This window comes from Recurvomyces mirabilis (assembly GCF_035927965.1).
Source record: "Recurvomyces mirabilis strain CCFEE 5264 chromosome Unknown scaffold_2, whole genome shotgun sequence".
Classification (NCBI taxonomy): Eukaryota; Fungi; Ascomycota; class Dothideomycetes; order Mycosphaerellales; family Teratosphaeriaceae; genus Recurvomyces; species Recurvomyces mirabilis.
Window position 1 is genome coordinate 664,746 of NW_027041936.1, and position 27,539 is coordinate 692,284.

Below are 27,539 nucleotides of genomic sequence, written 5' to 3' on the forward strand. Positions count from 1 at the left end.
TCACGACCAGACAAGCTTCTTCAGCGAGTACCCAATGCTCTCCATATATCCCGTACTTTTCCTCGCCTCGACCAAGCTCACAACGTCCTTCTCCTCGACTGCCGCCACTTTCTCCAGCTCAAGATGATCCGTACCAGTGTTCTTCTTCGTCACGGTAACCATCATTTTGTGCACCTCATCACAGACCTGCTTAATCATTTCAACTTCACTTAATTTGATTGCCTGGTCGTCACTATCGCCGCCGCCGTGCTTCACTGCCGTCTCCTTCGGTGGCAGAGCTTTGAACGCTAGCAATCTACTTTCATCCTTCTCGGGCTGCTTCTGCTTCTCCAGCTCGTCTTTGCCTTTGTTTTCATCCTCTGCTGCTTCTTCGTTGTTCAGAGATCTTGTGTTAGTCCGCACGATAGCCTGACCATGAGTTTTGTACCTCAACGCGAACCCAACGTTCCTAGCTACGTCCGTATGCGTAGGCCCAAGCGTACTGGTGATATATGCTCCTCTCCACATCTCACTCACATCGGCCAGATCGACCCTCTCAAACGACCCAACTTTCTCCGCGTCCCAGTCGAAGCGGCAGAAGTACAGAGCAGCATCTGTGAGCAAAAGCACGCACTCCTCGAAGGGGAGAGTACGCAATGTGTTAGCTTCCTTCGGACATGATAGCGTCCACCCAGCGACCAGATTTTCTCTCGGATCCTCCAGTACGATCTTCGCACATGTATCGATCGCGTTCTGCCTTACTCTTCGCATATCCAGAGCGTAGTCTTGATTTAGCATATCTGCCTCAAAGTCATCAAAAGCCGTCGGTCCGACGTTGCCGAGCAGATAGTCGATGTTCAGCTGCAAGAAGTAATCCCCGAAGATGTTGTTGTAGTATCGGTTAATAGTCAAGCTGAAGTCGGAAAGTGCACCCGTCCAATTTCGCTTCCGTGTGCGCGTGAAGTCGCCTTTGAGCGCCGACGTGCCGGCATACTGCTTCGAGATGGAGTCTCCGTTGTCCGCCCAAAGTGTGTTGAACCATTGCGTCTTGGGATCTTTCTTGAGGTCAATGTTCAGTCCAAGCTCTGCCAATTGCTGTTCTAGTGCCCAGCCGCCGATAGCACTTTGCACCACATTCGTGCGGTCGAGGCAGTCCATGCAGTTGGTCCGTACGATACCTGTCTGCTGCTGGATGTTGCGATCATTCTGCTTCACGATCCAGCCAAAGGACTTCAGTGAGGTCTGTAAGGTATCGAGTAGTATGGAAACATTCTCGAACTTCATACCCTTACACTGGCTATGGAAGTCGAACCATTCGAAGGCCAGCTGCTTACCATCAATACCGCCATGCTCATTCAGCAGCTTTGCATGTTTCTCGTAGGTCTCTCCAGCGGATTGTTCTGTGCCATGCTTGTCGATCAAAGAGGCGGCCTGCACAGCGCCATAGCGCTTCTGAACGCTGCTGAAGTGCTTGCGGAATGCTTCTTGATTAGTGCTTTCGGAGCCGAACAGAACTGGCAGTGGCTTGAAGCTGTATGGCGTCTGAGAGAAGAAGAGTGGTATAGAGCCACGATATTGTAGCAGAGAGAAAGTCTTGGCGGAGGAGTTCCAGTCCTGTGGTGATAGCATCTGTTCTGTCTCGACGCTGTTGGCCACGTTGCCATCGTTATCTATACCACGCCTGAGGTAGCGCAGTCCTGCACGCTTGATAGAGCGCCTTGATATCAGCGTCAGCATCAAGTCTTCCTGCTTGGTGCCAGAAGGCTTTGCTGGATCTTGAGCAGATTCGGCAGGCTTCGACGAGCCCTGTACAGCAACGACCTCCTCAGGTTTCTGTACTGCCTCTGCCACGACATCTTGCTCACCGCTTTCTGTGCGTGCGATTGAGAACGCTCGCTGCCCAACGAAGCCCTGGATGAGTGGCAAGACGAGTGCATCCTGGCCGGCTTTGATAAATGGCTCAGCAAGGTGGCGGTTCCAGAAATACAGCTCGTCATACTGTTTCCAAAGTGGTAGGGAAGAGCTGCTATTCTCTCGTTGCATCAATGTGCCGGATAGATCGTGCTCGTAGGAAAAGAAGAAGCCACTCGCGCTGAAGTAGAGCTTCACGCTGCGCAGTATTCGCGGAGTCAAGGATTCCAGTACACTTTGCTTTTTCGTCTCTGTCTTCTTGTCTGCGTTCTTGTCGCCCCTGCCATCCTCAGCAACAGGCGTGCTAATCTGTCCTGGAACGACGTTTGCTGCGCTATCATCCTTTGGCAGTACTTCAGCTGCCTGCGCCTTTTGCTCCTCCGTCAAGTTATCCTCCTCGCCCATACCCTGCTGCTTCCTCCCGCTAGCATTCCATCCACTCTTACTGAACCACTTCGTTGCAAAGTGTCCATAGTTACCCTTCTCCTGCACCACATTCTTCACAAAAGTCGTGCTCTTCTTTAGTGGCCCTGGTTTTGGCGGCTCGAGTGCGGCAGCTTCTGGTACTGGCTCTTGATCGTCTGCCACTGATTGATCATCCTGAGCGTCATCCTCAACATCGCTTTCTTCCGTCTGATCTCCGGTAGAGTGGCCTTGCTTCAGGCTCTTCTGTGCTTCTGTGACTGCTTTTTCCGCCTTGATTTGCGAGGAGAGAGGGATGAGTGCGACGTCCTTTATGGTGTAGATCGGCTTCCCTCGTACCTGAGCGACTTGCTCTCTGCCAGTTGTGACCACCAGGTAGCTACTCGAAACAAGGTCCAAGAGTCCTATACGATATCAGAACGCATCGGGCAGGCACGCAGCCAAGCAATGTCTACCAATCAGTCCATGCACCTCGACCGACTTCTCGACTGCACTGTTTCCATCGTCCTGAGTCGCAGATGTAATTGCATGATTGCCGTAGCTAATACAAACACTATGTTCTCGACTGCCGACAGGATGTAGGAAGAGGCCGTCTGCTGCGGCGCAACTGTACTATGTAAGTTACCATTGATTGATGATATCCAAGCAATGCCACTCACATTAGCATCTTCTTCACCAAGCCAGGCATCTTGGCCAATATTATCTCAAGCGACTCGGAATCGCGTTTATAGCATTATTACGACAATGCGACAAGAAGAGACACAGGGCATGTTCAGTACTTGCATCTTGTGATGCGAGAGGATGACGTCGACGCGCAGGCCTAGGACGACCAAGGATGCAATCATTATGTGCAGCATAAGCATCTTCTGCTTTGACTATGGCCGACAAGTAAGGACAGTAGATCTACCTAAGCAGCGACAGCCTCCTCGTCCAGCTCATCTACGGACATTCGTACTCTCAATTCCCTCTCGCGCACGACCTCGATCACCATCCTCATTTCGTTGTCAGTCATGCCACCCTCCTTTAAAAAGACAGTCAAGCCTTCGAAAGTCCAAGCTTTAGACCAAGGCAAAGCTCTCAGCCCGTCAAGGAAGACCTGCTTAGCCCTCGCCAGCCCCTTCGTCCGCTGCGAATCAGAGGAGGGCGTTGCCACAGACATCTCGAACTGAAGCCACGACTTCCATAACAGCACCGAATGCCTCACTCTACTTTCTGGCGTAGCTAAAGCACGAGAGAAGATACTGCGCACCGAGTTCTGAGTCGACCCTGTAGCTTCTCCATCTCGGTAGTGCCGTAGCTCTTGGTCAATAGCGTGAGACCAGCCTACGATCGTTGCTTCAGGTCCAGTCACCAAATCGTGGTGCAGCGAGGCGCGGATATGGTCGTCAATGCGAGTACTTGCACTCAAGCATTGGTAGAGCTTGATAAGATAGCTGTTGTTAGGAAAAGCTGCGAGTCCGTCTGCTACTTCGGCACGCAATGCAGCTGGCTTGTAAGGCCGATGATGGTCCAGGTGATATTGTATGAGATGTGCGTGAGACTGCAGCAGTACCTCCTCTGCGGCTCTCGCGTACGAGACATGCCTTTTAAGCCTTACCGTGTATTGCTTGCGTATTTCAAGTGCGTGATCCAGTGAGTGGTCGACGGCGAAGTACTCGAACCACATATGGCAGTCTGCAAACATGGCTGCTAGATCCAGCTGAGACTTGTACACCATCCGTTCGAAGGCAGCCTCGAGGAGCTGCTTGGCCTTGATTCGCTGGGAGGCGGAGACTTCAGCACTAGAATCCGAGATGCGCCTTGCACGATCAGCGTCGTTGTCGCACATGGCTAATATCACCTGTACCACAGCGGCATCCTTGCTGTCCCGGTTAATGAGCGTGTGTAGCCAGCTATGCCACAACAGGACGCTGTTGTCCTGCTCGCTATCTTGGAAGCTAGCGCTCATCTTTAGAGCCGTCGACCATACCTCCACGGCCTTTTCTATCCGTCCTCGCTTCGCTTCAACAAGTGCATATGCATTGTACAGTCTCAAGCTTGAAGGACGAGCTTTCAATAGCTTCTTTGCTGCTTTGACTGCCTCGTATGGCATGAGAGCTAGCTTGAAAGCCAGATAGTACTCTGCTAGGCACTCGTCGTCAGGCTTGGCGCTGATGAGTAGACTTATGGCTCGGTCGACAAACAATACTTGGCTGGGGCTGTGCTTCTCGCAACCGTCGAATGCGGTCGTGAAAAGCTCTGTCGTGGTCATTTCGAGGCGTTGGACGGCTAGGCTATGGTCCACTCCAGGCGAACAGATGAATTGATCTGTTTGCCAGCTACTGTCGCCATCACTTGTCGCCACGGTTGGAAGCCGAAGAAACGCAAAGAATGCGCGGATCAGCATATATGTCGGCAACGGTCCATTTAACTGCTCCACGATCTCACGTATGTCCGCAAACATTACGTAGCAGTAAGGGTCGTCAATAATTTCATCGTCGTCGTTTGTAGCTGGGAGCTGCAGCTCGTCCAATGTATCCTGCTCGCCCTCCAGCAGCCGGGATAAGACACTGGTGGCCGTCACATGAGACCCATTGCGCGGCGATACTGCCTTCGCGCGTTTAATGTTGCTACCAAAACTGCACTGCCAGCCCTGAGCTCCCGTCTCGCCAATCCGGGGAGCATCACTGTCCCAGAACTCCTCTAGCTGCTCCAAAGCCTGCTCAACACAGTCCATTCCAGAAGGCTTGAAGGAATGGTATTCAAGCAATATCTGCCAGATCGCATAAGCTAGCTCATCGTAGCCTGCATCGCGCAGGAAGATGGTATAGCGCAGCAGGACATACACTTGTACCTCGCTTACAGCCTCAAGCTCAGCGTTTGCAGTGGACTTACGAGCCTTGCCCAGCACAGTGAAGCAGTTGAGGTACGTCGCCTTGCATATCTCGAAGCGAAAAGAGTTGTGATCAGTCTGCACAAAATCCAGATATTTCGTCCAAAGCCTCATGCTACCGGCATTTTGCGCGAGGACTTCACCCCACCTCGATGCGAGTTTGGAACCCTCCCAAAGTATTGTGCCTTGTTCGAGCATGCCTAAGACAAGATCTTCAGATTCTGCACTACCAGCTGGTACCTGTTTCAATGCTTGGTCATATATCGACAGCCGTATATCAGCCAGAGCACGCTTCTCCGCATGTGTGTAGCGGTCAATCGGGACGTGGGATCTGATGAGTTGGGCCTGGTAATTGATGAGGGCAAGCCAGACCTTCGTGTCCGTCGGCCGCTCCTTTGTTGCTTTCGTTAGCACGGCGTTTCGTCGACGCGCCTCACTCGCGACATGCCCCTCAGCGACATCATCCGAGTCAGTATCTTCCAGCAGATCCTCGTCTTGAGGCTGCTGTTCTGACTTCGCCTTGCCCTCGATTGATCTGTAATCGACATCCAGGCGCGAGGAGTATCTGTCATCTCCATCATGGTCGCCACGCTTACGCTTCCGGCTTGCGGTAGCGCAGAGATGCATATAATCGGCGCTAGCGTCTAAGGGCTTGGTGGAGGTTTCGGGCAGAACAACACGGTAGTGCTTTTCCTTGTGAGTTGTGCTACGATGTGTGCTAAGGAGGCTGCGGTTTTGTTCGTTGCGGTTTGAGGCAGGACGTGAGAGAACAATGTGCTTGTCAGTGCTCTCGTCTCTATCGATCTTCACACTTGACAGCCCGAGAAGCCTTCCGTAGCCTGCGCGGTGGTACTGTGGCACACTGTAGCGATGCAGAGTACCATACTCGACATTCTTGGTGTCGCCGCGCCGGTCCACGAAGTAGTCATCGGATTCAGCGAGCTCATCAGCTGCTGTGATGCGGCTGGCGCGACTTGAGAGCGCATCTTTGTCGTCGTCTCCATGCCGCCGTTCGTAATCGCGGTGGCGTCGACTCGTCTTGGAGCTTTCCAGAGCGCGAAATTCTGGGTCTCGGTAAGTCAGGTCTTCACGATTGTCACCGGCGCGCTTTCGTTGCACACGTCCAGTGTGCCGCCGTCGTACATCTGCGTCATATGGGTCCGAGTCGAACTCAACTATACTCGCTTTAAGAGACCCGGGTTCTGGTGCTTTGCTTTTAGGTCTAAAGCTGCCAAACTTTGGCACAGAGTCAGACATACTGCTCTCGCGTGTCAGCAGTGGTCTCCAATCAACCCTGAGGATCTTGTTGCAAACATACCTGTTCCGAGCAAAGGAGTGTCTCGTTATGCAGTCGAGGTGAGCAGATGGCTCGCAGCCGCACGGACCTTATTTACAATCTAATCTGATCTGATTTGATGGCCTTCACAATCTCGAAAGTTTTAAGGTCGACCTTCGTGAAGAGCTATTCGGCGCAGAGTGTCTGCGTTGAAGTACGGTATAGGAGTGCTATAGTGAGAGACAAGGCGCAGTAGAAGAAGTCCAGCGGAGGAGATATTATGGCGACCGCACTCCAGCAGCAACTTGCTGCCATCGCAGCGAACAGCACACATCAACTCGACTTGAAGGCGCAAAAGACCCGGCACAGCAAATCACTGCTCTTCGAATCACGAGACGCAGCATCACAGAGTTTTGACACCATATACCAGATATGTATAGAAGGTTTTGAAGAGCTGTGTATGCTCGACATACGATTTGCGGGCTTTGGACGGAACCTTTTCAGCGAGCAAAGCAAGAATGAGGATAGGACACAGATGACCGCTGCCGAGAATGCAGAACTGGACAAGACGGCGGAGAGCTTCCTTGGTCTTATCAGCGGCAGACTGTTGTTGAAGCCTGCTATGAAGGCGGTGGAATGGCTGGTGAGACGATTCCGAGTGCAGGAGTACAACACTGAGGCGATACTCTTGACATTCCTACCATACCACACATCGCACATCTTCCCGACACTGCTATCGATATTGCCGGAACAGCTCCCAGCCACTTTCCGGTTTCTCCATCCATATGTAGCCGCGTTGCAGAGCCCACCACGACATGCCATCCTCACTGCAGCCATCACCAACCAAGGATTCTTCTCTGCTTTCAGCCAATATGTCCTGGGGGTGGCGCGAGCAAAGTTCCATTCTGCGATGCTTCTCGGACTGTGGGCGAGCATCACGGCTCAGGCAGTCAACGGTATGATCGACACGACACGATCTGGTCGAGATACTGTCCGAAAGCAAAGAGAAGAGGACTTGCTCTTGCGGGTGCTACCGATCTTGCAATCTGCTCTGAGCATCAAGGGTGTACCCGAGCTGTATCTTGGAGCTTGCATGATCTTGACTATCTTGGCCACAAAAGCCTCACTTCATGACAAGGTCCTGGATGCTATGATGGAAGCTATAGCTGGCGCGTGGACGTTACAGACTGTCGATGATGGTTTGACATGCTTGTCTGTTCTGGCAGAGGAGAAGGAGCAGCTAGGTGTACCGAAGGCGGTGGCAAAAGCTATACAGGCGAGCGATGGCTCGCTGCAGCGTCTTATTCAACGACATCAGGCAGATGGCCTTGTGCTTGGTTTGGCAATGGCGGCGCCGGAACTGCTAGAGCAAGCCGATCTGCTTCTCCTTATACAGCATGCTGCGAAACGCAAGAACTTCGACCTGAGCAGGTTGTCTGGTCGGCTTGCACTTCCGGCTGCCCAGATGGAAGTCGCACAGGAGGAAGAAGAGCCCGAAAGCATGGATATTGACGAACAAGCCGCGGATGAAGTCGATACGCTTGGCCCCCTTCTGGATGCACTTCCCGCTGTGAGCGGTAAAACCTCCTTCCTAGGACCTGACCAGGACGAGCTGTTCGAACAATATCTCTCAGCGTTGCAAATGGCCTGTAGTAGCGCAAAGAATGCTCATCGAGTCTTGGATCTTCCAGCGCTACGACCGAAGGAGATCGCTCATAGCGCTGTCTACCTGACTTTTATGGCGAGAGTATGGCTTTGCAGCCACCAGATTTCCGCACGCACTGCTGCTCTTGACGCAGCGTGTTCCGCACTTGTCGACCACAAGCGCGCTCCAGCCTTGGACCTCCAGACTCTGCTACCCGCTGTTGTTGTCGCACTATCAGACAGCTCGCAGAAAGTGCGAAGGTCTGCTGCGAGCTTATGCAAGCTCATGCATCAGTCGTATGGCGATGGTAAAGCCGCCCAAGTATGGTGCGCCAAGTCTATCTACGGCGAGCGCTCATCGTCAATACACCACTTGTCATCACAAGACGCAAACCGCTTCGTTGCTTCAGCACTTCTCCCCATCCTGGATGACTGTGTCCTTGACCGCGAAGTCGTTAGCCGGGCTTTAGCCGAAGCAATCAAAGGTGCAGAAGGCTCAGCCAACAAAGACGCGAAGCCAATGAAACAGTCACTACGAGCTGACATTGCGACTTATCTTGCAAGTCATGCTGTTGCAACATCTTCAACGGCCATGCAGCTGTGTCTGCTGACCATGGTCAACAAGGTCGGCAAAGCGGGCGCAGATGCGAGGAAGAAGGTCTTAACTCCTTTCATCCGGGACTATAGCAAGCAAGATTCTCGTGGGCAAGATGTGGACAGAGCAGTGCTTCGTACAATGTCCAGCAGGACTGGAGAGGAGCTGGACGTGCTTCGATCCGTTGCGGAAAGCAATACACATCTTGCTAGCGTAGCACTAGAGCGCTTGCGCAGCCTGTTCAGCGCGATGACGGAAGCGTCTCAGGTTGCCACTGCCGACTTCATGCTCCAGCTGGCACTGCGCAGCTCGCAAAGCGATGCACTTGAGACACTTCGCACCCTCCCATATACCACACCAGTCTTGGTGCATCTGGTCAATGACTTACCAGAGGCCTCGAGTCTGCAGGACCAGCCTTCGTCAGCCAAGAAAAGGCGCATGAGCGTTAATAGCACTTCAGGAACACGTAAAGCTGATTCTGCAGCTATCAATGCGGCTGTGCAGAGAGTAACACTAGTCCTCGAGCTGGTGGAAGGCTCAAAGCCAGAGAAGCATGTACAGCTCCTTGAAGGCCTTTTCCATTTGCTTGGCGAGCTTCATATTTACAAGGCCATGCTCGACTCGCAGCTTGTCTATCTTCAAGGCCTACTCATGAGCTGTCTACTAGCCGTCGTCAATGGCCTCAAGACTGGCACAGCGAGCAGCGAGATCGACCGCTCTGTCATTCGCGCCGATCTTATTGTTGAGACTGTCCGCACAACGTCCAGCACACAGGTTCACAACACAGCGCTCCTCCTCATCTCCAGCCTCGCATCATGGGCCCCAGATCTGGTTTTGCATAGTGTTATGCCGCTTTTCACGTTCATGAGCACCACACTTCTACGTCAGGGCGATGACTTCTCGGCACACGTCACGGATCAGACAGTGTCGAGGATAGTACCTCCTTTGGCAGCGTCGCTGAAGAAAAGAGGCAAAGACTTAGTCAGTGGTGCTTCGGAACTGCTATTGAGCTTCACCGCCGCTTTCGAGCACATTCCATTGCATAGGCGAAGCGGGCTGTTCAGGCATCTAGTGCAGACTCTAGGACCGGAGGAGTCGCTGTTTGCGGTGATGGCTATGCTGGTCGAACGTTATCCTGATGACGATCGAGTCAGACCGTTTGTGAGCGAGCTGATGAGCCACTTCAATGTTGAAGTACAGCTGCGAGCTCTGAAGCAGTATCTTGATCTAGTCTTCGATGGCCTCAAGGCCAAGCGTACGCTCTCGGACACAATCCTGGCTTTTGGCGAGAAGGATTCGGAGCAGATCGAGGAGTCGATCGATAATCTACTACAAGCCCTCGCCACGCTTATGCAAGCGCCTGCTTTACGAAAGAGGGTCGCGAAGTTCTTTGCGCAAGGAGGCGCGACGATTGATATGCTACAAGGCATCTACGCCCAGCTTCTCGAACAGGCCATGCGACTCAACCGTGACCTAGTCAATAATGACGAGCTTCGCGACTCCGCGGCAGAGCTTCTCGCATCTCTGCTTCGTCTCACGCCGACGAAAGACTTCATCGAGTCTTCAGCCCAACTCATGCAGACGGGCTCGGACGAGACACGTCAACAAGTCTTCCACGCACTCGAAGCTCGGGTCCTGGAGGCTAAGCGTGGCGACGCAGAATTGCAGCAGACGTTCCTCGAAGTGTTGCCCAATTGTGGGGTGTTCGTGCAAGCTGAGCAGCCTGTTGGCGTCAGACATGCGGCCATTACTTGTATGGATCAGATCGTTGAGAAGTATGGGAAGAGGGATAGGGATGCGGTATTGCAAGCTGCGCAGGCTGTAGCTGGAAATGCTGCATTGGGTAGTGAGGACGGTGGGCTACGGGTCATCTCGATCTTGTGCTTGGCTTCGATGGTCGAGGTGCTGGGCGGTATGTTTATCCCTATCTTGCCGCAGGTGCTCGGCAAAGTCCTCGAGTATCTCGAAGGAGAAGTGGGAGCCGGTAAGGCGAAGGACAAGCTGCAGGACGCGGCATTCGGCTTCACGTCAGCCGTTCTGGATCATCTGCCTTGGATGTACTCGGACGACTACCTGGACTCTACTCTCGAACTGGCTGGCAAGCTGCAACAGGGTGACAACCATGCGGCTAAGCAATTCTGTTCCCTTGCAGCCACAAACATCAGTGCAAGCACTTTGCTCACATCACTGGATCGCACTTTTGCCACGATCGTGGATGACGGCCATCAGGCTGCCGCCGAGCAGTACTTGGACACCTTGAGCCTGGCCATTAAAAAGCACAAGAAGATGACACTGATCGAGAACTCTGCAGCCCTATTCGGCATCCTACTGAAAGCATTTGACTTGCGTCGCACGAAGACAACTACAGACGACCAAGACTACACCACCATCTTCACCAAAATCGACACCATCGCCCTCGAAACCGTCCTCAAGCTCGACGACAAAACCTTCCGACCCTTCTTCATCCGCCTCGTCGACTGGTCCTCCACCGGCCTCCCAAAGAAAGACCCCCCCGGCCGCCTCCTCCGAGCCACAAGTCTCTACAGCTTCGCCCATCGCTTCTTCGACCAGCTACAATCGATAGTAACGAGCTACGCAAGCTACATCCTCGAAGACGCCGCCTCGCTCCTCACAACCTTGCCCGCTCAAACCGACTCCGAGCGAAACCTCCTCGATGTTCTATTGCAAGCGCTCACGAGTAACTTCACCAACGACCAAGACGATTTCTGGCAGTCCCCCGCCCATTTCACCACCATCGCCTCCCCTCTCCTTATCCAACTGGAGAAAGCACAAACCTTACCTTCTCCCACCATAACAACCCACGTCATCCCCGCCATCACAGCCCTGGCCGCCGCCGCTTCGTCGCCAGACCACCATAAGAATATGAATACGTCGATAATGGCATATATGCGCCACGCCTCACCAGAAGTGAGATTGGCGGCCGTGAAGTGCGAGAGGGCTATTTCGGAGCGGTTGGGTCTGGATTGGTTGAGTCTGTTGCCGGAGATGCTTCCTTTTATCTCGGAGGCGCAGGAGGATGATTCGGAAGAGGTGGAGAGGGAGGTGTTGAGGTGGGTGAGGCAGGTTGAGGGGGTTACGGGGGAGAGTTTGGAGGGGATGTTGCAGTGATCTCGTTGTAGAGAAATGAGGGCAGGGGTGTGAGATGAGTGAGATTTGTGTTTCAGTATTGATTTGGTGGGTCATGGGACCGAAAGTATTAGTTGTGAAGGAACAGAAATATGTACAAATGTCGCAAAACTCCTTCGCTTTCGCATTCCCGCCGCTACATCACAGATTGCTGTATATCTGTTCCCTTTCTTTTTTTTTCATTCTGCTTTTTGCCGTGATGTATGTGCTTCGTCCGTCTCATGTGCTCATCCGTCTCGCTCGCCTTCGCTCTGGAATACGCCGCTTGTTCGCCTGCCTGACTTACTCCTCCACATAGATCTGCCTGCACTGGCTCTGCCTGCACACCACGCCCTCCTTCATGCTACCTTGGCCCGAAACAACAAGTCGGTCCTCACTCCTGGCTTACCTGTCTTCTTCAGGAGGAGAGTGTTTATGTCACCTTCTTGGTCCCCTCGACCTTTTGCAGCCGGCTAATCGCTCTGGCGGATTGGATGGTGCTGTCGTAGATCAGATCTGTAGAGTATCACAAATTAGCAGTGTCCTCTCATCCCATGTATACGGGTAAATGGAAGAGGATCGGATACTCACACCCCGGAATAACAATCCAGAAAGCATTCATCAGCACGAAGTAAAACCAGAAGTAAAAGGTCTCGGGCCGCGAGTACGTCACCCCGAGGACGTAATGGTCAAAGGCGCTCGTGGTGTAGTATAGCACGTCCCCGTAAAACTGGCCCATGCTGACGATAATCTGGATGGGATGTCTAAGCGGATGCCTGAGCATAATCATGGCCGCGATAATCAGGCACCCGGGGCCCCAGAAGACGGAGGTGACAGTCTCCATGCACAAGACAAAGGCGTTTTGGGTGAGGTAGCGCGAGTCGGAAAAGGCATACTCCTTCCACATCTGCCCGATCAACGTCTGCTTCTCCCCGAGATTCATGAAATTCGCCGCGTAGTAGCCCTCGAAGAAGACGTGGATGCAGCCGGAAAGCACGAACCACATGATCTGGCTCAGTTCGGCCGAGGTGAGGGTTTTGTCGACGCGTTTGGCGACGAAGTAGGTGGAGGTGAAGAGGATGGCGCAGGTGGTGAAGAAGATGCCGAGCAAGGCAGGAACGGACCAGGAGTTGGCGGCGTAGTTGAGGATTTGGCTGCCGGGAGGGTAGTAGGGGTTCCAGGGCATATTGGCCGGGTCGGAGAGGAGGTGCGAGGCATTTTTCGCCGCGGCGGAGAGGAGGGTGTCGGCCATGGTTTTGGTTTTGGTTTTGGTTGGTGGTGCTGGCTTGTTTCGTGGGGTGTGGGGTGTGGGATGATGTGGTAAGTAGGGTTTATTGGGTGAGGTGAGGTGAGGTGAGGTGAGATGAGATGAGGTGGCAGTTCTTGGAGGATGTAGTGAAGGAAGGAAGGGTTGAAGTGGCAGTGTCTTGGTGAAGGACTGACAAGCAGCAGGGACCAAACTGGCCACGTAAGTAAGTGGTATACTTTTTGAACGGGCACACACACGAGGTGGAAATCTGGGCCGATGGCTTTCTTTCCTGCAGCATGATGGTATTGTGGCTAGACTGCCCCCACTAGCTCGCACCTTTTTCCTCCCATGTGGCGCAGCGCTCCTCGTCGCGATTGGGTCATCTGCGCTCCAACTTCCTCCGCGCCTGATTTATTGGCTCCACCCGCACACAGCAGCAGGTTTTTTGGGCCAACGAGACGGTTGCTATTAGTTTTGTGTACGAGACCGAAGCATGATCAAATAGTTATCTGAAGAGTGTCACTGTGTCAGACGACTCGGTGATGGTGCGCATGACATAGCTGTGCGCTTTGGCTATGCTGCATGGAGTAAGGCCTCGTGCTCGTTCCGTCGTTCATTCTGTAGCGTGCCCGTAGGATTACATTGCTTGATGACGATCGTTTGGGTTGGGCACTTGTGGCTCGAACCACATGGCACGCGACGAATGGAAAAGGCCGTGTTGCATATCTTGATTATTGCTGTCATACTACTGGTAAAGGTGGGTAGGAGCTGGCCCTGACAAGCACCAGAAGATGCTTCACTATATCCTGTGCTGTACAATGCTTCCCACGCTCAACGCTACAGTCTAACAAATCAAGCCAAACGAATTTCCCCTCATACCCAAGCTTTCTCTGCATACACGCATCCTACAAATCCTTCCCCTCGTACCACAAAACCGACACCTACACAGCACTATAACCCCCCCGACTCCCACCCCCACCCACACCACCCCCCTTAACCCTCTCCACCAAACCTCCCACCCACTCCTTCAAAAGATACGGCAAATCCCGAATCGCATCCCCATGCGGCAGCAAATCCCACCCGCGCGCTCCATACCGATTATAATTCAACCACGAGCCGAAAATGATATACGTCGCTATCAGCAGGAACAGCACGATGATGAACCAGGTGAAGAAGCCCCAGCTGTTACTGCTGCCGCTTTTCCCCTTCTTCTTCTTGTCTTCGTCCGGCGTGGAGGGCAGGTCTTTGGCGTTTTCGCACGCGTATTTGGTTTTCCAGGTTAGGCGCAGCACACCCACGTCGGATTCGGTTTTGTAGGAGATGAATTGCAGGCTTTTGTCTTTGTCGAGGTCGGGGAGTTCGGGCGCTCCATCATCGCCATCGTCTTCGTCGTCCTTATCGTCGTTGTCGTCTGCTCTTCGCGCCATAGCTCCATACGCCGCAACATCCATAGCTTTACTTTCACCTTCCTCCTCAAACCCCTCATTCCCCGTCCTCTCAACATCGCAAATCAGTTCCAACACCGCCCGCTGCTCCTGCCCACCCCTCGCATCCGGATACCGGCCCCCATTCAACTCGATCCTCAACCCTTCCTCATCCTTATTACTACTCTCCTTCAGCCGCGTCACCCTCGGATCCATCGCCTTCCCATGACTCGTCGAGAACTCCCCCGCTATCGTCCGCACCTCGTCGATCTGCCGTGTGTGTTCGATCGTGTTGAAGTGCTCGTCTACGGCGCAGATGCGGGTGCCGGAGGGGCATTGTTCGGCTTTGGGGATGGAGGTGTTGCGTTTGAGGGGTTTGCAGAGGTCGATTGTATATGTGGTATTGGATATCGTTGGAGGGAGGTATTGTTGGAAGTGAACAGTCTTGGGGCCTGCTAGTGCTGATAGGTCGAAGGACTTCTTGTCCACGCGGATGTGGTCGCAGTCGAGGGTTACGGCTTTGATGGAGGCGGGGAGGAGGAGGAGGGTGGTGAGGGTGTGGAGGAGTTGTGGCATGGTGGTTCACAATTCGGAGTCGACGGTGACACCTTTCCAATGGTTGCAGTAAGGAGTGACAAGAAGGCAATTATGGTGGTATAGTATTGGGTAAGCAATCGTAACTTCGATGCCTTGACGATGCTCTGCGACGAAAGCGGTTTAGCTCCAAATTCCTAACTTTCAGGTCTGATTGCCTTCTTCTCCCGCAACATGGAACAAGGCAATAATGATGTTGCACTACGATGAAAGGAAACACGTCTCGGATGCTTGGATCTCGTCTCCATGGTCTCCGCATCTCTTCTACTGCGCGAAGTAAGGTCGCCAGGACCCTAATGAGAACATCGACCACGGGGTGTGCCTTGTTCTGGTTTCGATGGCTTGACGACCACCTCTCAAGACCAATGTAAGAACAAATGAGTGTTTTTTGGTGTGTGTAAGTATGCCTTGCTTGCCTTAATTGACGCCACGTTCGATTCTTGGAGACTATCGCGGCAGAAGCAAAACCGGGTGACCGTACCCCAAAGCCAGGCTGAACCTTTGCATCATACAGCCTTGCGCCGTGATGCATGCTGTTCGGCCAGTTGAGCGTCTTCAAATGAGACTGCGAGGATCTCCATCCTCCTCCATTCTGCTTTGGCTGTCAATATCATGGATCCAGTGAGCATCCTGAGCCTGGTAGGAGTATGTTGGACGATTGCAGCGCGGGCGGCAAGCATCGGCACCGACATCAAGACCGTCAAGAACCTTTTCAAAGAAGGATCTAACACGACTCAGGAAATCGACCAGCTTGATGCTCAGGTACAGACACTTGACCTTACCGCCAGTCGGCTTGCCGATTGGCTCAGACATGGAACGTCACAAGCGATTTCCACTGATGAAGCGGCTCGTCTGCTTGAAAGCCTTCGAGCGTACGACATGGGCACCGCCCGCATCCAAGCGCACATTCTCAATGTCAGGAATGGCGCGGAGAGTGTGGGCTTTGGTGGCAAAGTACGACATTGGTGGTATGAGAACGACCTGAAGAAAGACCAGGCTGTCCTCTCGCGTCAGATCCAAGCCATGTCATTCATGGTTCAGACATTCTGCCTGTCGGTACTGACATCACGACAAGCCTTGCTACGACTGCTAATGTTGAGGACAGACCCGTCACGGAACGAGCCCCACTCATGCTGTCCGGCAGCGAATGTTCAGAATTCTTAGAGCAAGCAAGGGAGGACGTCTCGTCCCTTGGGTTTGTGTACGGTCTCTCTTCCGCGAGCGATCTACACGGACCCGTGCACGAGCATGAGCGAATGGATACAGCTATACCCATCCCGGTGAGGCCTGGGGCGTGGACTCGAGCTCCGCTCAAGAAGAACGGGACTGGAAAGATGCCGCAGAAACAACAAGCTACTGGACCCAGAGCTCCAATCCACACCCCAGGAGAAGCCTATTCTTACGAGCAAAGGCTGGCGGACAGTCGCTTGTACCAGAAACGAAACGGGACTTTCCCGATTGAGCCGAAAGTGGAGAAAAGGATTCAAGCACTCGAGCACACGGTAGCTCGGCTGAGGACGTAGTGAGACGCAGCCACCACGCAAGCCCAACTCGCAGACACCGCAAGAACGAAACGAGACCGGGAAGTCGCCACCCTAGAACAAGATCTTGATCTCTGTCGAAAGCGAATAGCCGTCGCCACCGAACGGGCTCGGTCAAAGGCCGGCGAGAGGATCTCAGGCCTGCAGTAGGAGATGGCGGGCTGTAAGGAGGAAATCGCGGCGGCGAACCAGCAGATTCGCCGCGCTTCTCGGCATCGCGACCAGGATTCGCAGATCATTGGGATGTTACGGGATCAGCATGCGGATGATCGGCTTCTGCTGGGGGCTCATGAGAGGGATCGACGGCTTCTTGGCGATGCTCTACCGGCGTTGGAGAAATATATGGATAAGTGGATTGACAACGTCCTGCTTTTGATGTGATAGCGTGGCATTGTTTCTGTTGTACGGGATCAAGAAGGGAAGTTGTCCAGGTCTCGGATTGGCTTCACCGTGGGAGTGTATGCACAGCTATTCCGTGGTTCAGGATCATTATCAAGAGCTGGTGCACCGGACGATGAGCTCTCCGCTTCGGACTTTCGGACTGGGTGCCGAACCCCTCGAGTATGCGAATAGGCATCGCGAGCCATACACTAGCCCGCCATGAGGCCACACAAATCGTTGCCAATCAGTAATGCCAAGGATTCGAGCGAGCTGGCTCATCACCACAGCCATAGACCACTCCGTATGGGGCATAGGGTGCGATTGGGAGGTACCTGGGCACACCGCCTCCACCATCAAGACACTCGACAGGATGAACAAGCATGCATTGGTAGAGTGCGCGCAGGATACGACGGATTCCTCGGAGAGAGGTAGCTATGAGCAGAAGAGTCGTTAACAGCAGAGACGGTGCGAAGGGGTGGGTGTAATTAGGTACATTGTGAGTCCCCTTGGCCTTTCCAATACTTGGATGGGTAACTGCACGCTTTAGTCAGGTATCACGACTATGTCACGTCAGGACTCGATCGGTCCACCGACCTGACGACCAGTCTGAGTAACCCTGGCTTCAAGTTGGAGCCTCGAGAGCTCGTAAGACGGAATTATGTATAGAGAGGTAGACAGATACAGCCTTGAGCTGTCGATCTTGATATATGTATGCTACGGGACGCTAAGAACGCTGGATTACTACAAAGACGCGCTTCACGTGCCCAACTCCCTCGCTTAGAACGTTATCATCCAAACTAATGGCTGCTCACACTGGTTTCTCAGTGGTCTCCTCGTCGAGCAGTTCTACGAAATTCTTTCCAAGACCATCGCCAGCCATGCTAGTCTTTTCGTGCTGGCTCACTTTTCCACTCACCGCATCATCCACAGCCGCAATTCCAGCGGTGATATTCTCGTAGGCGTTCTGAATCATCTCGGTGCCTTGGTCCATCATAATCCCCGCGACGCTTTCGTTTGCAACCCAGCTTGCGTTCCCAGCCGGCAAGATGTCGAGATTGGTATGCCCTGCGGATCTGCTTAGTAGTGCGAACCACAATGCCACCAAGCTGAGGAAGAAGATCGCTACGTTGCGACGATCTTTGGCCAGTAGGACTAGGTAGTTCCTGAGGAGCACTGACAAAGGCACTTCGGAGCGTCGATAGACCTGTGGGAGCTCGGTCTGTGGCTCGTTAGATTTTGCAATTGGACTTCCAGACAAGGCGGCCAGTGGCTCAGGACATTGCACGCTTAGCTCCTGCTCTCGACCTCCGTACCCTCTCGCTAGCACATCATGTTCGGCCCCCGTAGGAGCTGCTAGAAGCCTCTCATCTTCCTGCTCACATACTCTTACCTCTTCCTCCGCCTCCCTCGCCAGCTCCTCGGCCACTTCCACCTCTCGGCTCTGATCCAGTCGCGCCCGCGTGGCATCACCAATGTAAGGCAAAATCTCTACATCTACAGCCTCCATTTCACTCCACGCTGCCGCCCAAGCAGACGCTCGCATAAGGCCATTCGAAGCATATATCCTTATCGACCATCGCAGAGGCCGAGATTCTCGTGACCCCTTGACGGGACTACGACACGTTTGGCACACATCCAATTCCAGGTCCACGGAACCTTCAATGCTAGAGCCGAGCCCGGAGTCGCTGCCGGTGGACAAAGTTGAGGTATCAGAACCTCGTCCGCGAAAGTGTCCACATTTGGAGATCCGCTCTTCCTTCAGCTCTAGGCCTTCGAGGAGACGCTCCTCCAGCATTTCGTACTCTTCCCGTGGATGCGGGATCAGAAGGCCACGTCTGGCCATCGTCTCGCTGACTTTGGACCGCAAGAGCTGGAGGTCGTGCATGGTCCGCTCTGGTAGAATCTCTTGAATTGCTTCCGCGCTCCAGGGTAGTATTACTGGTAGGAGGGTGATGTGCAGCAGAACCAGAGGATACTCTACCTTGTTCTCCCCTGAATCCGTAGCGTGGCTGCCATATCGTTTTCGTGACATGGGACTTCCTCGAGCCTGGGCTGAGCGGGCAGAATGTGGTGTTCCATGCCGTGATGGGCGACTGTGACGGAGGACTGATTGCCGTGGACTTCGATATGGGGGCGGCGAGCTCATCTGCATGCGTCGGACGCTTTCAGGTCGCATGAACGACGGTCGGATGATCGGTGGAGCGTACGTGGGCTCTTCCTCGCATGTTGTGTTGCCCAAGGAGGAGATGGATGTCCTGGTGATTGCGGACTCCCGTCTGTCCTCACCCACCGCCTTCGTGCCATCCTCATGTACCTCGTCCTCCGCATCTTCGGCATACTGATCAGTAGCTCCTCCTATGTCCTCGTCGGCTATTCCATCTTCGTCCTCCTCAGGCACATCGTCAAATGGATCCGGCAAAGTGGAGTCCGGGGTCGGAATGCCAGAGTCCTCGTAAATAGCGAAGGAATGTTTGCTAAGTCTCGCCATATGCGACAGCACGTGGTTGGCGTAACGTCGTTGATTCAGACTCTCATACTGATCGTGTTACTCTTCGCACGTTGTCCCTTCGCATCAACGCTCTAATTAAAAAAGTGTCTCCATTGCTGCGACATTTGACGTTGGCGGGTGAGGATCTCGAAGCGAGGCGTCAACAAAAGCGCTGGCAGGGCAACAATCAACCATCATTACCTCAAGCTTCACTCTTTAGTCTTCACCCGACCAATCCGACGATGCGTCTTACCATCATGCCATTCTGCCATTCACTTGCCAGCGGTACACCGAGATAACAGTAGATTCCGGGCGCTGGCATATCGTTGTACATGGCACCTCACTCGCTCATCAATTCCAAAAACCTAACACCCAAGACCTTCTGCTAGCTTCGTCCGGGAGGCTATATATCATCAACACGATAGGGACGTGCGACCGTGACGGTCTACAATATCAAATCCCTTGCCACTAATCTTGAAGCCCTACGGACAAAGCATGTATCATCCTCCATATGGCAGGCACGAGTATCATCGTGGCGATTCAGACATGGTGTAGAGTATGTCATGATACCCGCGAAAACTGCAGCGTAAATCATCATGCATTCTGCAACATATGCAGTAGTACCGGCTAACATATCATACTCCACACAACCAACTCGCCTCCCTGGCAAATCACACGACAGTTCGGCTTAGCAGTCGGCTCGCCTTCAAGAGCTCCATTATTTCATCCCCGAGCTCCATTATTTCATCCCCTTTCTTCCTCCCTCACTCCCTCCTACTAGCCGAATCCAAACAATGAATCTCCAAGCCCAACAAAACCCGCTTCCTCTCCGCAAACACCGTCCGCGCCACCTTGGCACTCCCCAAATCCGGATCATGCAACTTCCTCACATTCGCCGCGCGGAAGTCTACCGCTGTGAAGCCCCTGAACACTTCTCCCTCCTTTACTGCCGTAGGTGAGGCCGCCACGGGGGACTCGGGGGCTGATATTGTTGCGCCTGCTGTCAAGTTGGGTAGGAGTGCGGCGATTGGACCGAGGGGACCATGCCCATGACCATGACCGTGATGTGGAGGCGGCGGTGGCGGTGGCGGTGGTGGCGGTACTCCATGCTGTTGCTGTTGCGCACTCTGTTGCAGACTACCCTCAGAAGTCGAAGTCAACAGGTTAAAATGCGCACTATGCACTCGACAAGCACAAATCACCTTCACCCTCGGCGGATCAGGCCGCGCACATGCCTGCGGCGCATGCGCCTTGTGTAATTCCAGGAGCTGTCGCTTAAACGCCATATCCTCGCCCGGTCTCCGGGCGTCGACGAAACGCATGAATTCCCACTCGTTCATTTCGTTGAGGGGTTTGACGCATTCGTGTTCCGGTTCGCCGCGGGTGGATGAGGAGGGTGGTTGAGGTGGGGGTGGAGAGAAGTAGATGCCGCGGAGGCTGTCGATGATTTCATCTAGCCGGGTGTCGTCGAGGCAGTTTTTGAGGTTCGCGTCGGGGGAGAGGGAGTGGTTCCATTTGTTGCTTCGGTAGCGGATGCCTAGGTCGCGGAGGGAGGGGAAGTCGGCTTTTAGGCTGCGGTAGGGGTCGGTGGTTGTGAAGTAGGGCATCCAGAGGCGGGTGTCAGTGTGTTTTATGTGCAGGCTGAGGTTTGTGATGTGTTGACGACTTAGAGTGGGATTGGCGAGGGCGCGGACTAGCATGTTGGCGTCGCTGGGGTGGTGGAAGGTTAGGGTGTTGAGGGTGTAGAGTAAGGGCCCGGTTTCGGTGTAGATTGGTTTGCAGGTGCGGAGGAGTTGGGGTTGGAGGCCGTAGCGGAGGTTGGCGAGGGGGAGGTGTGGCCATTCTATTGGCAGGTTCTCGGCTGCTGTTAGACAGAAGGTGTAGATTCTGTCTCGTATCTCTCGTGGGAGGGTGAAGAGTGGACACTGTGCTACACTCTCCGGTAGCTCGTGGACGTCGCTTAGACCTGTCTCATCTCTTCGCGGCAGGCTTGTATCGCCTTCCGCATCCGCCATCTCGAGATCATCCCCGTAGTTTGATTCGGAATCCATTGTGCTACGGCGGCCATATGCGTTGCTCGGGTTGCGACTAGTGTGGGTTGGTGGGGCGAGCGCATCGGCGGTGCTGAGGTAGGAGAGCGAGCGGGTGGAGAGGACGGACTCGCGCCATTGGTAGGGATCCATGGAGACGGCGGAGAGTTGTGAGCTTGACATGTGTGCGCAGGGAGTGGGGGTGCTGTGCCCGGGTCCAGAGAGTGGTGGGTGTTTGTGAGTGCATGCGCCGAGGTCGTCGCCAGCCAAGCAAATGTGAGGCTCTTGTCAGGCTGGCTGGCTGACTGGCTTCAGGCTTTCACACGAAAGTGACGATACTCCGATCATCTTTTTTTCTTACTAGATATATACTATGAGATAGAGATCATATACACTACGTGGTATCAAATGAAAGCAAGCAAACAGCACATCAGAAGTCGTGAAAGGGGTGCCAGCGCCATGGCAATCTCTCTCGCACCCACAACGCCACCATACCCAGCACTCATAGATCCTCCGCATCCTCTGCCACTTCATAACATCCCAGGAACTGCTTGCAAGCTTCCTCTCCCATAACTTGTCTCGCTTCTCCACTCACATCATCGTCAGAACTCCACCCTCCCATCTCTCCTTACAATCACAGACAACCCTACTCAGCAGTCTTCGCCCACAAATCCGCAATCTTGCCCAACCCAGCCGAGAGCCCCGACAGCCCCATAACCCCAACATTGAACCCTGGAATTCCGCTCTGAAGCGAAACATGCGTAGCCATAGGAACCCAGCTCAGCGGCACCACAGCCTGCGCCCACCACTCCTGATCCTTCTGCTCGTCGGACTTGACACTGACGTCGGTGGAAGAAGACGAAGCACCCTTCTGACTCCTCCTAGTCCTCTCAAGCTGTGCCTCCCGCCCCAACCTAACAAAATCACACAGAATCCCTCCCAGCCACGCCCGATAAGCCCAAAGATAAATCTTCGCCGTCTTGCCCCCCGAAGCAGCCGTATACTTTGCCGTATACCTGGCCGGCAAAATCTTGTTATCGGTCAACAACGCCACGTTCTCCAGGAACTGGAACGTCATGTACATCAGGATCTGCGTCACCGAGTTCGCGTAGAGGACTTGGTCTTGGCCGGGTTTGGGCCCGTTGAGGAGTTGGCGCAGGCCGGCGTACATGGGTATGAGGCCGAAGAGACGGAGGGTGGTGCGGGCGGAGCCTACCATGAGGGCGAGGTTCATGATGGGGGAGGGTTGGACGGCTGCTGTGGTGGCTGTGGCTAGGGCGGGGGTTGATGTGACCTGGCTTAGCAGCTGAAAGAGGCGGGCGCGTAGGCCGGCGGATTTGGTTTCCAGGTAGGCTAGGAGGTAGAGAGTGTAGTTGAAGGTGGAGAGGAAGGCGGGGAGGCCGCCTGGGGCGGCGAGGACTCTGGTTGGGCATATTAGTATACTGTTGTACAGCTTGTCATGTAGAAAGCGATCTCACTTGTTCAAGCGCAGCAAGATCGAGTCCGGCGTCGCGGCCAATGCTAGCAAGCGATTTGGCACCCTCTTCTTCGCCTCCGCCGCGACGCTCTTCTCGTTGGCGGCTGGGACATTGGTGCTGCTTGTCGGAATACCGGGCTCGGCGACGGGGTCTGACATGGTTGCTTTGTGCGGGCTGTTATATCAGTCGTTGCGTTGACGAGGGAGAGAGAGAGGGTGTAGAGATAGAGTCCAAGAAGTGAGGGCTTGATCAGGTGTGTTGATACTGTAGAGCTGTCTCAGCTCACCACGTCGCGGGAAGGGCTTACCATACGCCTCTAGTGTGGATGTTTACCTCGGTCATGATCCAGGCTGGGCCGGCTGCGAAGGGAGCTTCCCCACACCTCGAGCTGCACGTGCCACATGATGGAGTAGCGTGCTTTGGAGTGACTAACCTCGGACCCGGTAGAGGACTTGGCGTCGTGCATTGGAGACATCCTTCTCTATACATTCAGTCCCTCGTGATTGTGGCCTGAGATATTTCGGATCAGGAATAGGGACCGTCAGATCACCATCTGTGCCCAGGGCAATATCCGGATCGTTGTCATCTATCAATAATGGGCGAAACATGGCAGAATATCGCTGGCCGAAAGCAGAAAGAACGTGCCGATCGTATACCGAAAGAATGGCGTCTATCATCCTCGCTACTCGAGGAAGCAGAGAACAAGACTGATGTACGAGACCTACCACGAAAGAGCGGTCTACTCACGCAAGACGAAGTCCGCATTACGGAGAACTACGACGCCACTGCCTTGGTCGGAGAACTTGCAACAGGTCGTCTATCAAGCGTAGATGTTGTTACGGCTTTTAGCAAAAGAGCAGCTATTGCTCAACAGCTCGTCAACTGCCTAACAGAGACCTTCTTCGACAATGCTCTAGCACGAGCGAAAGTCCTCGACGAACACCTAAAGAAGACCGGCAAGCCAATCGGTCCCTTGCACGGTCTACCCATCTCGCTGAAAGACACTTTCAAAGTCAAAGGCTACGACGCCTCCATTGGCACCGGCACCTTCTGCTTCCAACCGGCCACGGAAAACTCTGCTCTCGTCGACCTCCTCCTCCAGCTAGGCGCGGTAGTATACTGCAAAACCAACATCCCCCTCACAATGATGGCCCTCGACTCCCACAACAACATCTTCGGCCGCACCCTCAACCCAGCTAATATTCGTCTCACCGCCGGCGGTAGCTCGGGTGGCGAAGGTGCTCTCGTGGCTATGCGAGGGAGTCCGCTCGGTATCGGGACGGATGTGGGGGGGAGTATTAGGATTCCGGCGATGTGTAATGGACTTTTTGGGGTGAAGCCGAGTCATGGTAGGGTTCCTTATGCGGGGCAGCAGAATGGGACGCCGATTGGGGCCAGTAAATTGGGGATCGAGAGTACGGCTGGACCGATTGCCAGGAGTGTTAGGGATTGTGAGATGTTACTTCGAGCTATAGGAAGTGGCAAGGCGGAGTTGCTAGATCCGGATGTTTTACCGCAGACTTGGGAACAGCAGACGTCGTTGAAGTTGAGAGGAGTATCGGAGAGGGCACAGAGGCCGTTGCGGGTTGGTATCGTTCGCACAGACGGGCATGTTACGCCGCTTCCTCCTATCCAACGACTCCTGGACGAAGTAACATCGACACTGAAGTCTCCTGCCCTGCCATCCTGGAGTCCAATCGAGGTCTTCAACGTCGACATCTCATCCTTCGGGCCACAAGTCCTCAAAGTCTTCAACGGCGTCATGTCGATCGATGGTGCGAACGCCTGGTTTGACAATATTGAAGCTACTGGCGAGCCACTGTCGCCCTGGCTCGCCACTCGACTACGTCGGCGGTCAGCGAAACCACTAGACGAGGTGCGGAAGCTGCAGGAGCAGAAGTTGCAACTGCAGACGGGTTTCTTGGAAGTCTGGAAGGAGAGGGGCGGGTTCTGGGATACTGCTGACAGTAAAGCCCGCAAGGGAAACAGAGAACTAGATCTTATCATCTGCCCTGTGGCGCCTCATCCAGTGCCTCTGATCGATACATGGAACACAACGAATTATACTTCCGCCTTTAACCTCCTGGACGTTGCGGCCGGGGTCTTGCCCGTGCGAACATTCACTGAGGCCGACACCGAAGGCGACGTGCCCGCTAGCAAGCCGCTCAATGGGTGGGATAAGATCAATCGGGAGTTATGGGAGGGTGATCGTAAACACTTCGTCGGTGGGGCGTTGAGTGTGCAGGTTCTGGCGCCGAGGTTGATGGAGAGGAAGTTAGTTGAGGGTATGGCCGTTCTGGAGAAGGCACTTGAGCCGTTGAAGCATAAGCATGGTAATGCGAGAGCGAGGCTCTAAGATACGGAGCAGTTGAGTGGCTTTCAATTGCAAGACTGAGTTGCACGTGACAGCTAGGCCGCGCAAGACCATCGAGAGTCTCGATTCTCCTGACTGGCGCATACGTACCAGAAGAAGATTTTACACTCGGAGCGGTTCTCGTAACGAGCGTCATGCTCACAGCTCAGGTTCATGCAGGCGGGCCTGCAGCTTCAGAGTAAAAAGGTGAGACCTGGCGAGACGGTCTCGTAATGCAGTCGCCTGTTAAAAGTCTATGAGTGGATGGCATCAGTTGCTGTGGCGGCAGGAAGCAACCATCGAATTGTCCAATGCGTAGATGCGGAGTGTACGGATTTGGACTATCTGCATGAACTTTAGTGCAAATGTTTGAAAATGACAAAGGCACGAGCAAGGCTCCACGTGATCTCGACTTCGTACCTTCCTCAACTTTCCGTTTGCGCTAAGAAACACCAATCTCTTCCGCAAAATCATCCTGCCTCAGTATTCTGCTGCATCGCATTTCGGCCAACGCCTCCATTTTAGCCTACGGAGAGTTACCGTCGAAAATCATGAGCCGCTTTCAAGCAGGTCAGGCAGGTGTCCCCGTCATTCTTTGACTACTGATTGTAAAAGCTGACGATACTTAGCATGGCATGAGTAACATGTCCCAAGCCAGTCCGGCGAAAATGCTTCGGTGTGACTTGAGCAGCAAGCTCTCATCTCCATCCGTCAACGAGCCAAAGAGCAGCGATCGTCCTTGCCAACCAAATCGAATCCACACGCTCGCACCTCATCTGCAGGCGCAGGCCAAGGCCAAAGCCAGGAAAGCAGAGGGGGCAGCTGCTCTGATCTGCGACGGCAACGAAGTCCTGACCACTCCGGAACAGACGGACGCCATGAGACCTCAGCTGCTGGAGCAGGCTGAGACACAAGCAGCGAGAACGGATTTTGCTCAGCCCACAATCAATGGCGGGAATTTCCCCTTCTTGGAACAAACGAAGAAGCTCGCATCTCATCTGATGAAGCAACTCGAGGCGAAGAGGCGGAAGGAGTCCACTACCCAGCTCAACACCTCAAGTGCAGCAGTATCCGAGCCCGCGCCGACCAAAGAACCCGGTCATCTAGTCGAGACATCGAAATCTTCCCGTGGAGAAGTGGTGGCAAACACGTACGAGCCGGCAGAGAACATCATCCTGCGTCTTAGTTTGACAGAAGCTCTCGTCTGCACCATGGTCTGCAAAAGCTTCAAAGAGGTCGTAGAGACCTCCATCGGTCTACGCAAAGCACTACGAAGAACCGTCCGCATCAACGACACTCCCACCACCGACAAAATCTTCGGCTCCCCGGTGCTTCCGACATGTATCACTCAGCTCAGCATCAACACAAAGCACAATGACAAGCTACAAAAGGAAGAACCAGACTTCCTCTTCGTCCGCGTCAAGCTCGCCAACCTCTTCGCCGCTCGCCAAAGATTCGGCGTGGCAAGGGAGAAGCAGCATGGTTGGCGGTGAATCTTGGCTACGCAGCCACCTGTCAAACATGCCTTCGTCAGCCAGACCAAGAGGAAGCCAAGCGAGTGGTTCCGACTCACACAACTTCCCGACGACCTCATTTTCGACGAAGAAGGCATTAAGCTGGGTGGGATTGTGGATGCGGCTGAGGAGATGTACGAGAAGCGGGCGAGGAGGGGCGGCACGTTTCGCAGCCTGACGTTCGCTTTCTACGTTGGGTTGAAGGGTCTGCTTGGGGGCGAGGAGGACGATGAGTGATCACCTGCACCCAGATCGAACGTAATCTGGCGGGCTTCTCAGGCGGCTTGTCTGGATATCATCGACTGGACATTGAATTGTGATGTTGGGAGGAAGCGCACGTGAAGGAATAGTTGTTGATCATATTGATCAGTGGTGGCTGTCCTGTGCATCCGTCCATATCTGTCGCATCTACTGACGGTGTCAAAATCCATCCCAAATCCGCCCAACCAGCCATTGCTGTCGAGGCAAAGAAGAAAAACACTCATGCATCTGCTCAAATGCCTATCATCTCCAACGCGCGTATTCACGCAATCCTTTGGTGCAATTGCCGGTTGGCACTCCCGGGCCGTGGTCACCTTTTGGTGTCCCACGTAGGGAGGCCCGTGTTCCAGCGCTCCGCGGCGTATGAAGGCAGCTCTGGAAGCTCTCTCGCAACCTCATG

General features: G+C 53.9%; 11 protein-coding genes across 11 annotated transcripts; 4 read left to right on the top strand and 7 right to left on the bottom strand.

The window, feature by feature from the left end:
• On the bottom strand, positions 1-3,001 carry LTS14_001006 (uncharacterized protein; the record flags this gene model as incomplete). The annotated part of the gene is made up of 3 exons (XM_064833715.1): positions 1-2,717; positions 2,769-2,920; positions 2,973-3,001. The coding sequence occupies 3 exons, from the start codon at positions 2,999-3,001 to the stop codon at positions 1-3; spliced, it is 2,898 nt and encodes a 965-aa protein (XP_064698676.1).
• A 219-nt stretch (positions 3,002-3,220) lies between these two features.
• On the bottom strand, positions 3,221-6,442 carry LTS14_001007 (uncharacterized protein; the record flags this gene model as incomplete). The annotated part of the gene is made up of 1 exon (XM_064833716.1): positions 3,221-6,442. The coding sequence occupies one exon, from the start codon at positions 6,440-6,442 to the stop codon at positions 3,221-3,223; it is 3,222 nt and encodes a 1,073-aa protein (XP_064698677.1).
• A 299-nt stretch (positions 6,443-6,741) lies between these two features.
• On the top strand, positions 6,742-11,829 carry UTP10 (snoRNA-binding rRNA-processing protein utp10; the record flags this gene model as incomplete). The annotated part of the gene is made up of 1 exon (XM_064833717.1): positions 6,742-11,829. The coding sequence occupies one exon, from the start codon at positions 6,742-6,744 to the stop codon at positions 11,827-11,829; it is 5,088 nt and encodes a 1,695-aa protein (XP_064698678.1).
• Positions 11,830-12,259: 430 nt separating this feature from the next.
• On the bottom strand, positions 12,260-13,078 carry LTS14_001009 (uncharacterized protein; the record flags this gene model as incomplete). The annotated part of the gene is made up of 2 exons (XM_064833718.1): positions 12,260-12,342; positions 12,418-13,078. 2 exons carry the CDS (start codon positions 13,076-13,078, stop codon positions 12,260-12,262), a joined length of 744 nt encoding a protein of 247 aa, XP_064698679.1.
• Positions 13,079-14,016: 938 nt separating this feature from the next.
• On the bottom strand, positions 14,017-15,075 carry ATG27 (type II membrane protein; the record flags this gene model as incomplete). Its single annotated transcript, XM_064833719.1, has 1 exon — positions 14,017-15,075. One exon carries the CDS (start codon positions 15,073-15,075, stop codon positions 14,017-14,019), a length of 1,059 nt encoding a protein of 352 aa, XP_064698680.1.
• Positions 15,076-15,705: 630 nt separating this feature from the next.
• LTS14_001011 (uncharacterized protein) lies at positions 15,706-16,616 on the top strand (the record flags this gene model as incomplete). Its single annotated transcript, XM_064833720.1, has 2 exons — positions 15,706-16,145; positions 16,199-16,616. The coding sequence occupies 2 exons, from the start codon at positions 15,706-15,708 to the stop codon at positions 16,614-16,616; spliced, it is 858 nt and encodes a 285-aa protein (XP_064698681.1).
• Positions 16,617-17,823: 1,207 nt separating this feature from the next.
• Positions 17,824-19,503, bottom strand: LTS14_001012 (uncharacterized protein; the record flags this gene model as incomplete). The annotated part of the gene is made up of 1 exon (XM_064833721.1): positions 17,824-19,503. One exon carries the CDS (start codon positions 19,501-19,503, stop codon positions 17,824-17,826), a length of 1,680 nt encoding a protein of 559 aa, XP_064698682.1.
• A 764-nt stretch (positions 19,504-20,267) lies between these two features.
• Positions 20,268-21,716, bottom strand: LTS14_001013 (uncharacterized protein; the record flags this gene model as incomplete). Its single annotated transcript, XM_064833722.1, has 1 exon — positions 20,268-21,716. The coding sequence occupies one exon, from the start codon at positions 21,714-21,716 to the stop codon at positions 20,268-20,270; it is 1,449 nt and encodes a 482-aa protein (XP_064698683.1).
• Positions 21,717-22,179: 463 nt separating this feature from the next.
• On the bottom strand, positions 22,180-23,169 carry LTS14_001014 (uncharacterized protein; the record flags this gene model as incomplete). Its single annotated transcript, XM_064833723.1, has 2 exons — positions 22,180-22,954; positions 23,012-23,169. 2 exons carry the CDS (start codon positions 23,167-23,169, stop codon positions 22,180-22,182), a joined length of 933 nt encoding a protein of 310 aa, XP_064698684.1.
• A 437-nt stretch (positions 23,170-23,606) lies between these two features.
• On the top strand, positions 23,607-25,367 carry LTS14_001015 (uncharacterized protein; the record flags this gene model as incomplete). Its single annotated transcript, XM_064833724.1, has 2 exons — positions 23,607-24,426; positions 24,487-25,367. The coding sequence occupies 2 exons, from the start codon at positions 23,607-23,609 to the stop codon at positions 25,365-25,367; spliced, it is 1,701 nt and encodes a 566-aa protein (XP_064698685.1).
• A 641-nt stretch (positions 25,368-26,008) lies between these two features.
• Positions 26,009-27,115, top strand: LTS14_001016 (uncharacterized protein; the record flags this gene model as incomplete). Its single annotated transcript, XM_064833725.1, has 2 exons — positions 26,009-26,853; positions 26,899-27,115. The coding sequence occupies 2 exons, from the start codon at positions 26,009-26,011 to the stop codon at positions 27,113-27,115; spliced, it is 1,062 nt and encodes a 353-aa protein (XP_064698686.1).
• Between the last annotated feature and the right edge of the window lie 424 nt (positions 27,116-27,539).